We start from the raw sequence: 12,858 nt of genomic DNA, 5'->3' as shown, positions 1-12,858 counted from the left end.
GGCTTGATCTAGTTAACGCAAATTAACACAAGTGTAGGCTGTAGATATGGAGGAGAATGACTTAAGTGCAGCTTAATTAGAAGTGACCCAGTGATTCAGAAATTAAGTGTGTGCTTAAAAGAGTTGAAGAGGAGAGTCCTCAGGCCTCTGCAGAAGGAACTGAGTGACTGTGCAGTGAGGAAGTTTGTTTCAAGCCCAGGAACCACCGATACCAACAAAGAAACACCAAGCTGTCGAGGGTCTAATCTGTTTTAGTCCTGATTGTAACAGAGTGCGTTTACATGCACTTAATAATCCGATCATAATCAGATTTCTGAAGTTATCTGATTATTCAAATGCATGTAAACGCACTCACAGAGACGCACATGCCCCTACATGTTGCGGTTTAACATGAGACATTGGCCTCAATAAGACTGTGTGCCTAAATCTAGTTGGAAACCCCACTGCAAGTCCAACCCATCTGCAGTCTGAGTCTCCGCATCACCTGGAAAGGGTTGAGCCAGCTCAAGTCATGAGCCCATGATCAACCAGCTTGAACCGTGTTCTCCATCGAGTTCAGGTTTCATAAGCTGATGGATGGGCTACAGTAAGAATCCAAATAAGTGCAAAACCTTTGTCCACAAAAAGAGGAGACAGAGCGAGAGAGAGTGCCCCTGAGAGGAGTCCAACGCTCGGCGTCCAAGACGCCATTGTTTCCTGCCGTTAGTCTCTCGCTTCCAGCTGAGTCTACGTTTAATAAAGACATAAATGAGGTGTTTGACGGCCCCACGTGGTTCCAACGTGAAGGTCAGTATCTGCACCTAAGGCTGGGCATTATGGCATTTAACCCTTGTGTGGTGTTGTGTTACTCAGTGGTCTGATGGACCCACCACATTATTGTTTTTAAATCAGTACAGCCATAACAGTTCCTGTAAAAGTACTAGATGTTCAAAATATCACAGGTGTCCAGCGTAGAGTTCTCCTTTAGCAGTCTGCTGAACACCCCACACAAATCTTAACAGACTTCTAAAATGAAGAGCATCACAAACCCAGTGTCAGTTCATCACAGAATTTCTTGTCTTTTTGTCATGAGGGCGCTCACACTAGATGACATGGCAAAGAGAAGGTATAACACATTACGAGATCCTCACAGATCACATGACGTAAACAAAGCTAAACGTAGCCGGACTTGACCTGTTTGTGCTTTTATTCGTAGCAAAAGCGCAGCTGGGGATTAAAATGGGGTTGAGAAACGCTGATATCACAGTGGGAGCTGGAGAAATATTTCACTACAAACTGGCAGCTGCGCTGAAATTGTAGAGAGTGTTTTGACGTCTGGATCCAAACATTGTAAACATTATAAACATGATATCGGTTCTTATCTGCCTGTGTTTTACACGCAGCTCCTCCGTCTCTGCTCTGCTGTTTAGGCGGTGTTCATACACGTCTCTTCGCCTGTTTCTCCACTCTTCTAGCTCTCTGATTGGCTGTTGTTTGAATCACCCACTGAGTTCATCTCTGACCTCCTTACACTGCAGGACTCATGAAAGTTTTAAGTCGTAAATATCAAACATGTTTGATAATATCGGAGGTTCTCAGATCACTTCAGAGTTCGATCGGAGGGCTAAGGATTAACTGGTTTCTGCTCTCACACTACCAGATCATCCACCCCGTCAGTCGCTTTCGATCAAGCTCCCGACCTGTAAACTCGCTTAGATTGTGAAAATTTGTCGCAAGGGGCAAATCGGGGTTAAAATTGGGCAAAACATTGTGTAGTGTAGGCCCAGCTTAGCCTAAAGTGTTGCTAACAGACCACTGAAGGTCAGGGGCACTAAAGCAGTGAGACCTAGCCTTACGGGCATGTTTACATTTTAAGGAAGAACATGTCAAGAGCCCAAAAGACAAAGACGTAAGCTGGGAAGGCCTGAATTGCAGCAGTCAAGTCTGTAGATGACATGAACAAGCTTAAACAAGAAGGTCAGCACCCTCTGCAGTAAGGAAGAGTCGTATTCTTCTGAGGTGAACAAGGAATCTGCAGGATCTGCTGGTAGACATGATCGGAGAAATTAAGTTGATCATCTAGGATTAGGTTGATCATTCCAGGTTAGGATCACTCCGAGGTTGTTAGCCATGCGTAATGGTGGAGGTAGGTGGGTGGGTGAAGGAGTCAATAGTGATACAGAGGTTTAGTGTTAGCAACTGCTCTGGAGGTAGGTAGATTAGTCCTGTCTTGTCGAGATTCAGTTTCAGGTGATGGGTCTCCATCTGTGGAAAGACTTAAGCAAGACAATCGGATGTCTGTGCGACGTTGGAGGTGGTTAGTGGAATCGAGGAGTACAGCTGGGAGTCATCAGTGTAGCAGTGATAAGAGAAGCCATCACTAATCCCAATGTACATGTAGAACAGAAGTGGGCAGAGTACCGACCCCTGGGGAACTCCAGCAGTGAATCTGTGTGGGGCTAGACTCGATCTTGAGCGTAGGATGAGAACCAAGCAGGAACCCAAGTACGAATGTGTTGAAATGAGCGTCTGGTGGTTCATATTGTCAAAAGCAGCCGTGAGGTTGAGCAGGATGAGGACTGAAGACATGCAGTTCTTTGTTAAGAGCTTCTATGATTAACAACAGCATGGTTTCAAATGAGTCTCCTGGCTGAATGCAAGTGTAAGTTTAGGCTTCTGTGACGCTTTTACTGCAGTAACCAATATTGTGATTGATGGGCAGGGATCTTCCTGAAGACTCCACAGTGCAGCAGCCTTGACTTCAATCTGTTCATCACCCTCCAGTTCCTGTGTTCCTCCTCCAGGGGCCAAACGATTCATGCCAGCCTGAGATTGTGGTCCCAACCCGAATATAATTAGACATAACCCAGTCAGACCAGACAGCGAGTAAACCCAGCATTTCTAATGATGAGTGCATGTTAGGTTACCAATTAGCAACATCAGTTCAGATCTTTATGTCTTTGGTAAACAAAAGTTTACAACCTATATGGACTAATTAGTAGCACAAATTAAGGTTATATTCCATGTTATTCCGTCTTGGGGACCTTGCTGTGACAACCGGTGACTCCAGACTGGCAAATTAAAAAGTACAATAGTCTTGTCTTGTTAAGTGTGGACACATATTTCAGGCTCTAGTCCGCTGCACTACACAGGCTGAAGTAGGGCTGAAAGATTAATGATTTTTATATTGAAATCGCAATTTGAAATTTTCAAATTGCAAGAGCTACAGGTTTAATTATAGTCTACATTATTGACAAGTTCTAAGTGGGAAAACTAAGTTCACAAAATTGAATAAAACCGAGTTTGTTAACTTCTTGTTGATGAGTTAAATGAATCAGAACTGAACACCCTTGTGCTGGGCGATCACAGGCACAGCAAGCCAGAAAAAGTCGAAAATGTTGGTCTTCAGGGTAAAAAAAAAACCATGAATTTATAAAACAATCACAGTGCTGGTCAGAAAAATCACCGATAGATATTTTGCCCAAAGGCTGTTAGAAACAGTGCTGGACATCACATTGAAAGAGCTTTAGGGCATTTAACCGCTTAAAATCTCAGGCTTATTACATACTAAGGCTTCAGTGCAAACCAGTTGAGCTAATCTTAGGATATGAAAGCGTTCAGTTAAATTTTGGTTCCGTCGAAGGTTCTCTGAGGGTTAAGGCTTTTCTGTGTTTCCTTATTATCAAGCTGCTTTTGTGTTTCAGTGTAGAGAAGCAACCAGCATGTTTTACTTTGTCATTTATTACCTGGTACGTGATATCATTATCCCTCATTGCCTGATATGTCTTAACATATAGCTATTTAATATTATTTTCATAGTAGGGCAAATAGGGCTGAAATGAACGAGTTTAAATGTACTGGTGCCAAAGAGTGACAATGAACCAAAATTTCTGAACCATGGTTTTTGTAAGGAACTGTCCTGTAGGCTTTGATGCAGATCGTATCTGATTTTGTGCATGTGAGGTGCAATTCGTTACCTTTGAGTCTTAATTAAATTACATCTTTATTTGTTTAGTTCTGTTTTTTCTCATAATGTTCTTAGTATTTTTTTTTAAGCTAATTTTTGGTCATTATTTTTTTCCGTTGTGAATATGTTCGGCCATGGTCCTGCATTGTTATTATTGATTTCCTTTATTTGCATGTCTTGGTTTCCTTTGACTTAATCACATTGCCTCCTGGTCTTTTTTCTCAAACACATGGACTGGAATCCTGGCTTGGACTGCAGTCTCCCTGATGGTGGAGGAGAGCTCTGCATGGGTGTGAGTGTTTAGCTCTGGGAACGAAAGCGTCTCGAACTCCACGCACAGTCTGACCCAAACGGCCCCTGCGTACCTCCTTAGGCTGACCAAAACATACGGACGAAAAGGCCATAAAGATTAACATTTAGTTCCCAAAGCTAATTTGTTTTGCCGTAGAAATGCATGGTAGAGATTGGAAAGTTGTGTTTTATGTGTAATTCTCTCTTTTTCTGTTACAATGCTTCCCCCAGCAAGGACAAGTTTGGAAGGTTTGCACAGCTTTTCCACCTTCCCCAAATCTCGTTCCCTCGTTCCCTCCCTCCCTCCCTATCCCCCTTTCCTGCTTTTCCTGCCAGTTTCATGTCCCATGATCTCTCTCCGTATGCAACTCACACAGCGCTCTGGTGGGAAGAAACGCCTGTTCCCAAACTGCAGTAGAATCAGGAGTCTTTCTATCTTATTTTAATTATTTATTTCTATTTACTTTGCTGTGTTTTGGTTTTGTTTACCTGTCCTTCATTTGAATGTGTAGGATTTTTTTCTTTGGCTATTTTTCCACTGTATCTGGGATCTTTGTGGCACGTATCTTCACTAGTTAACGCTAGCTGATATGCATGGACAGGATCTGTTTGGGTCTAGAAATCAGTTTTAAAATCAGCAGGTTAGGTGTAGGTAAGGCTATCACAAATGCATGGCATCATTTCACGTTTAATTTTATTTTTATTGTTTATTATTCATTTGATTTGTCACCACATCTAATTTGCTGCAAATTTGTTTTAATCTGCATCAGCTCAGCAACCCAGAGCTTCCTTTATAGACAGGAATTAAACGGAACAGAACTTATCTAGATGGCTAAAGGCACTTTAGGTGTTAAAAAATTAAGGTAGTCACAGTGACAAGACTGAAGGTGGGTTGATTGAAAATGAATGGAAGGACTAGGCCGGGACAATAAACACACAAAGCATCTATTTCCGTTTTCATTTTGTAGCTCAAATTTGCTTCTTACAGTCCAGAATTAACGGGAGGTTGTGCAAGAAGTGAAAGCAGTGGAGTAGGGCCCGACTGATACAAAAATGTAATCACACATATTGATTTTAAGGAGCTAAAGATTCCAAAAACAGATATTATTGGCCGATATAACTTTATATTATTAGACTCCAATAGTTTCAGTTAAACAGTGCTTACTGACTTATTTACAAATCGAATTATCAGCACATAAAACTATATTTGTTTTTGTTCAAAGTAGCAATGCGATCCTGAATGAGGTTTGTTATGTTACATCTAAAATTATGAATCCTTTATCGGTGGGATTTCTTGCAGTGCCGCTCTGTGCGTATCGGTCGGGCTCTACTGTGGAGTTTTGGCTCAGGTTCGGGTTCGTGTGCAGGACCGGGTGATGTTGCTTTCTTGTTGGGCTTAGACGTTTTAAAGCAGAAAGGCTGTTTTCCATGTGGACGATTAAAGGCCATGCACACTGACCCAATATTCTCCAACAAACACCGCCGTTACAGCGTTGGCAGTTGGATTTATCCGGTTCCAGAATAAGAACAGATGATGTAAATTAAAAAGAAGGACATTCTAGAACTGTGTAAATGAGGGAGGTCATTCTAGAGCAGTGTACATGAGGGAGGTCATTCTAGAGCAGTGTACATGAGGGAGGTCATTCTAGAGCAGTGTACATGAGGGAGAATGTTCTAGAACAGTGTAAATTGTGGGATGCTGTTCCAGAACAGTGTGAATGAGGGGACACATTCCAGAGTAGGGAGGGAGATCATTCTAGAGCAGTGTGAATGAGGGAGATCATTCTAGAGCAGTGTGAATAGTGGGACACCGTTCCAGAACAGTGTGAATGAGGGGGAATATTCTAGAGCAGTGTGAATGAGGGAGAATATTCTAGAGCAGTGTGAATAGTGGGACACCGTTCCAGAACAGTGTGAATGAGGGGGAATATTCTAGAGCAGTGTGAATAGTGGGGCACCATTCCAGAACAGTGTGAATGAGGGAGATCATTCTAGAACAGTGTGAATGAGGGAGAATATTCTAGAACAGTGTGAATGAGGGAGATCATTCTAGAACAGTGTGAATAGTGGGGCACCATTCCAGAACAGTGTGAATGAGGGAGATCATTCCAGAACAGTGTGAATGAGGGAGATCATTCCAGAACAGTGTGAATGAGGGAGAATATTCTAGAGCAGTGTGAATAGTGGCGCACCGTTCCAGAACAGTTTGAATGAGCGAGAATGTTTACGTAACGTTTGTACGTAGGTTTACAAACACAGTAAAGTGAATAGAATTCAGATAGTTTGGCGCAGTAACATCCAATTAACGTTCAGTAAATCAAATGCCAGTTGGAATGATTGGACAAATCTGAGCGTCTGTCCGATACAGAGGATTTATTTAAGACCGTTTACCGATATGGTTCCGATATCATCATGCATCCCTAGAATTTTGGGTCGGTGTGCTCTGGGTTTAAGTTGTGGTGACGCTGAATGTCCAGTCAGGTTCAGGTACAGGTGCATGTCCAGAGTCATGTTGATCATGTGACCACCATAAACACACCGCCCTACCTCAGATGCACGCCTGCTGACCTGTTGCAGCCCCTCATCTCTGTAAGCCGCCCATCACTTACAGAGCAGCCGATCAGCCAGACGCACCGTCCAACCAGCTCAACACACATCCACTCTCTCTCTCTCTCTCTCTCTCTCTCTCTCTCTCTCTCTCTCTCGCACTCTCTCTCTGTCTCTATTTGTATCCTCTAACTCACTCTCTCTGTCTCACTCTCTCTATATCTCTCTCTGTCTCTCTCCAGGAGTGAGTCTGCTGTCATACACTGCTGTTTCACTAACTGCCGTCCAACTTTATCTTGCTGTCACTTATTCTCTCTCTCTCTCTCTCTCTCTCTCTCTCTCTCTCTCTCTCTCTCTCTCTCTCTCTCACATTGCATTTTCTAGCTGTGACCAATTCCCTGCACTTTTTGCCTCATCCTCTCACTTGTCTCTAACTGTTCTACTTGTTCCTACTCTGACCTCTGGAAGTCAATATCACACGTTTTATCATTTGAGCCCATTTGAAACAGTGTTTTGAGCGTTTTTTTCTCTTTTTCTTCTTTTCTCCTTCCTTCTCTCCAGGCATGCGGCGACCCCAAAGCAAAGCCCTCTTACCTGATCGACAAAAACCTGGAGTCGGCTGTGAAGTTCATTGTGAGGAAGTTTCCAGCTGTGGAAACTCGCAACAACAACGTAAGTTGATCCTCGCCAGCCAGAGGAAAGCTTAGCCTGTGTGGTCGAGCTGCGCATAATGATGGTGACTAATAGAATGATGTGATTTCACGTTTATGTCGAATAAGACGGTTAATGTTTAGGGGTGTAACGATACACAAAATTCAGAATTCGAAACGACACAGCTGTGTCTTGATATGATACACATTCTGCAAAAATAAGCAGTGCCTGAATGTGTGCCTTCTGTTTCTGCGTTAATGTCAGTATGTTAATGTTTACACAGTGCTGACATGTGAGTACCAGCAGCGTGACTATAAACGTTTTCCAGTTTGATACAGTTTTTTATTTCTGGAAACAAGATTCAGTTCAATTTTCGGTATTTTGTATGTTAAACAATGTTATACAACAGTTAGTTCCGGCCACGCAAGCTGATTGGTTGAGAGGCGTTCTAACTGTGCTGTTATTTCGCCATAACATCACTGGTTTTTCACAAACGCTGTATCACTCCGCTGAGACGCCGTTGCTAAGCAACGACTTTGACAGCTGTAGGAGACGCTCAGGACATTTGAACATTTTTACTTCTTACTTTGCCACCAACAGAAAATGGACACTTTTTTAAGATCACATTTGACCGACAGCCGATTTGGTCAGACTCTGAAGATGAAACGACACTAAATTCCCAAACTGTCATCACCACTGAGCAGCTTTTCAGTCGGCAGCTGAGACAGAAGAACAGCTAAACAAACTGGAATCAGCCAGAAATGAACCCAATACCTTTCGCCAAACTAAATGGGCTGTAAGATGCTTTACAGACTGGCTGGAACAAAACAACATTAATACTGATCTGGCAAAAACTGACAAAACTGAGCTAAACTTGATATTGTGGCAGTTTTATGGCTCAGTCTGATTTGGTCAGACTCTGAAGATCAGACCACACGTTTGGTGAAATTTTGCAAAATTACTTTATCATTCAATGGTTTAGATGTGAACAAAATCATTCAGTGGTTTGGTGTGCTCTTCCAAAGAGTTTAGAGTGCAGATCGTTCACCATTGTAGTACTAGGAACCTGACGTCCAACACGTTGAATGGCTCTGAAAGCTACATCCCGTTAGGTTATTACACACGGTTATGAATGCATGGCGTGAGACCTGAGACACTGTTTTGTGATAGTTTTGCTATAAAGTTTTGGCCTAAAACGTATTGTTAGTATAAAGTTTTACTCCAGGTTTAGTTCCGTGTTTCCTCTCAAAACCACGTTATCAACTGAGATCAGTGCACAAGCTAAGGTGCTTTTGTTGTTACAGCCAATCAACACGGATAACGCCAGGAACAGCTTTTGTTTACAGATTATTTTTACGGTTTTCTTACCTATTTTGGAAGATGGCAGGGCATGCAGAGGACCTCAAGGAGGTCTGTTTCCAAAATGTCGTAGATCCATATCAATTTGAACCAGAAAACACAAAGGAGTTGCAGCGGTTTCAAGAAGAGAGAGAGACAAAAGGTAGAGAGAGGCTGAACCCAATGCAGAGCAGCCCAGGGCGAATGGAAATCGGTGTCAGCAGCAAACTACCTCCTTCTCTGCTTATGGGGTAGTTTATGGGGTACGATAGCGAGGCAGGTAGTTTTTGTATTTTTTTGTGTGGTCCCTGTTAGACAGTCTGTTTAAGCTAACAGCTAACAGTGATATATACACGAACGTTTCTTACTTCGATTCCGGTTTCTGCTGGAGTGAAGCTGCTGGTGTGTACGTCTGCGGCTCTGCAGTCAGACCCTACTCCAAAAGGCATGCAGGGCGGAGAGATACACGCAGGGCGTTGTAAGGAAAAATAGTACCCAAAGAAATTTATTTATTTATTTATTTTAATTTAGCAGTATTTATCATTATCAGCATGACATATAAAACTTGCAAGACACACAGAGGTTCACTGGTCGGTTTAAATTGCAGATAAAATGGTGATATTTGTAGTTTAGACATAACGACGTCTGGTTCCTAGTACTACAATGGTGAACAGTTCTGACTCTGTAGATTTTTCTAGAAAGGCACATTTCACACCAAAATACACTGAATGATTTTGTTTACATCTAAACCATTAAATGATTAATTCATTTTGCAAAATTGATGGAGTTCCCCTTTAGTTTATGGTCTAGTTTTTAGTTTATTTATACTAGAACCTGCAGCAGAGGCTGTAAATGTGGGAATGGATATTGTCTACATTCAAATTTGGATTTTCCTTTGGATTCAGTGAATACTCTAAGGTCAAGTTTTATTAGGCTGCAAAGTCTTCCACTGCTTCTCCATTTCATAAGCCTCAGAGCTCCAGTGCAAAATGAAAGAGGCAAACTTAAGACACCAAACATGTCTTGGCTGATCAACTGCATAGATACATTAATAATGAAGTAGTTTGGTGATCTGAAACATTATTGTGAGACATTTGACTGTTTTTCTTCGCAGCAGTGGCTGCCTTGCAAACGTGTTTCCAGTAAGGCATTTTAAATCAGAGTTTGGAAGCTTTTTAAGAGAGGTTTGGATTTATAACTGCTTCAGATTCCCATCTGTGCTCCATCTGGGTTAATGGATACGTCTAACAACGCACTTTGCCAGTGCTGCTTTTATGCCGCTCCGTACTTTCACACTCTGTGATCACACTGTCTCTGAATACTTAACTGAATACTTATCAGAATCTGAATCACTTTAATTTGCCACCTTAATTTGATAGTATGCTAAAGTTTTGGCACCCCTGTTCAAATTCCGTGTTTTGTTGATTTTCTTAATGAAAATAAATTAACATGTTCTACAGAGAACAAGCTTCTGCACATTTTAATACTCAGTTACTGTTTTTTCAGCAAAGGTTACGGCACATTTTACATATTTTTTTGGTTTGTTTGTTTTTTCCAATTTATTAAACTCAGCAAATAAATAGGAATTATACTTAAAATTTGCAGAATGTTATGTAGCATCAGTTTTGCTCTCTGGAAAGCATGTCGCTGTTGTCGGAAGAAAACCTTGTATGTCCGAAATGGTAACTTTACAGGAGAAGGAAAAAACCTGCTTTACTTTAAATGTAAGTCAATGGAACCAGACTTTTTTCCAAGTCATTTTGGGTTGTTTCTTTAAGTCCATTCATCGTGAAATTTACACACAATGTAAAGGGCAACAGGTATTTCCAAATTTTGTCAAAAACTGAAAAAAGTCAGAAATGGAGATACAAGATTTTCAACAGCGATGTTTTAACATATTTTCACTTAGAAGATTAACAAAAACGTAATAACGTTTCAACAAACACTCTAAACAGACCAAACAACTATACAGACTATAGTAGACATTAGAAGCTGTAAGTAAGCAATAAAATAAAAATAGAGATAAATTAAATATAATAAGAGAGTAGATATTGAAGAGCCAGTGTGTAAAAAGCTACAAGAGATGAATATGTGAATATATAGAGATGTGCAGGGTCTGAGGAAACTCTATTTACAGTATATTACAGGATTATATGCACATTATCTCCTGTCTGTAAAACATTATTATTATTATTATTATTATTATTGTTATTACACATTAATTGTTGTTCATTAACCATTTAAATGATCAGGAAAATATGCCAGAAATACGCCATAAATCTGAGCTGATCTTTGCAGCTAAAGAGTGGCAGAGCCTCCTGTTATGAATGAACACCTTGGGCAAATATTGATTTTTTAATTAAAGCCTAACTTGCTCTGATTAGAACAGGCCCTGTAGTCTCTGTATCAGTCGAGATGCTGAGTATTATGGGATATTTTCTTGCTTATTTTCTTTCCTTTTGATGTTTCATGGCCCGTCTCAGTTAAAAACGTGGGCAAGGCCTTCTGCTGGATCACGGCCTGAGCTCCGAGATGGACGAGATGTTTTAGGGTTACCATGGAGCTCAGACTTTGCTGGCAGACTCACTATAAAACGTCATTGTTTATGGACTTGAGGTCTTTCTTGGAGGAGTTGTAAGAGGCTCTTTTTCTCCCTTCTTCAGTTATTGCACTAAAAAACTGTCAAGTCAAGTAAAAATACATTTATATAGCGCCTTTTACAACAGATGTTGTCACAAAGCTGCTTTACAGAGAATCCCAGTCCACGCCCCCAGTGAGCAAGCCTTGGCGACAGTGGCAAGGAAAAAACTCCCTCAACAGGAGGAAGAAACCTCGAGAGGAACCAGACTCAAAAGGGGAACCCATCCTCCTCTGGAACAGCTGAACAGCTCATCAGATCTACCTAAAAAAATTACTTCATGTGGTAACAAGCAATTGAACTTGTTTTATTCAACTCAAAAATGACTTTGTTTGAAAAAATCAGTCATTCAAAGTATTTATTTAAGTGGTTAATTTACTTGTTACCACATGAAGTATTTAGGTAGATCTGACAAGCCAGTTTTTACAGTGTGTCATTATTATATCATAAATGTGAAGAACAAATTAATGTAATATTAAATCTGGTCTTTTGGTCCTGTCGGACTATGTTAAGCGTCCGTTGGTTGTGAACAACAGTGTAAAACGTACTTGTAATAAACTCAGATGAATACTGTTAGATGTTCATCTAAGATATAACTGTACAGAATCTCATCACTTTAGACCAATCAGTGCTTCAGTACTAAGTTAATGTGCTAAATTCAGTGGTTGGACATGAATAGTGTCATCGAGAGCACCTAAAAAGTGTTAGGCCATCACACTAGTACTCTGACATGAATGTTTGAGCTACATAAACATGGTTGTCATCTTCTGAAATGTGTCATGGCGCAAATTATAACGCAAAAACACAAGCTGCGTTCCGAGTATTGCTGCAAGAGGCGCTATAACAGCCAAGCGTGGTCAGGCTGTTTTGTACCACAAGCATACTTTCATCTGGTCAACTGTCATGGTAGCCCAGCAGTTCGATGAGTCTCCAGCAGAGCTGGCTCGCTTGTATTAACATATACAGTACTTTGCAAAACTTTTAGGCACCTGAGAAAATTAGAATTGAAAAGCCGTTTATATGGTCAGTAAGCCAGATCAGGGGTTGCCAACCGAAATGTTAAAAAGAGCCATTTTGTCCATCCATCCATCATCTAAACCGCTTATCCTTCTGGGTCGTGGTGGGGTGCTGGAGCCTATCCCAGCTGTCATTGGGCAGAAGGCAGGATACACCCTGGACAGGTCGCCAGTCCATCGCGGGGCAGACAGACAGACACACACACTCACACCTAGGGGCAATTTAGCATGTCCAATCAGCCTGACTGCATGTTTTTGGACTGTGGGAGGAAACCGGAGTACCCGGAGGAAACCCACACAGACACGGGGAGAACAGGCTAACTCCACACAGAAATGACCCTGGTCACCCGGCCGGGAATCGAACCCAGGCCCTTCTTGCTGTGAGGCGACAGCGCTACCCGCTGCACCACCGTGCCGCCATTTTGTCCTTT

The 12,858-nt window shown here is 41.5% G+C and overlaps 1 protein-coding gene across 2 annotated transcripts in view; it reads left to right on the top strand.

Moving 5' to 3' along the window:
- Positions 1–12,858, top strand: part of nckap1 (NCK-associated protein 1) — a 97,093-nt gene that overhangs the window by 15,556 nt on the left and 68,679 nt on the right. For both annotated transcript variants that reach the window (XM_036577107.1, XM_036577116.1), the window contains exon 2: positions 7,346–7,456. In XM_036577107.1, the coding sequence (XP_036433000.1) occupies positions 7,346–7,456 (111 nt within the window). The remainder of the gene's footprint in view (positions 1–7,345; positions 7,457–12,858) is intronic.

This window comes from Colossoma macropomum, unplaced genomic scaffold (genome assembly GCF_904425465.1).
Source record: "Colossoma macropomum unplaced genomic scaffold, Colossoma_macropomum, whole genome shotgun sequence".
NCBI classification, from domain to species: Eukaryota; Metazoa; Chordata; class Actinopteri; order Characiformes; family Serrasalmidae; genus Colossoma; species Colossoma macropomum.
This window is presented reverse-complemented; position numbering and strand designations above follow the sequence as displayed.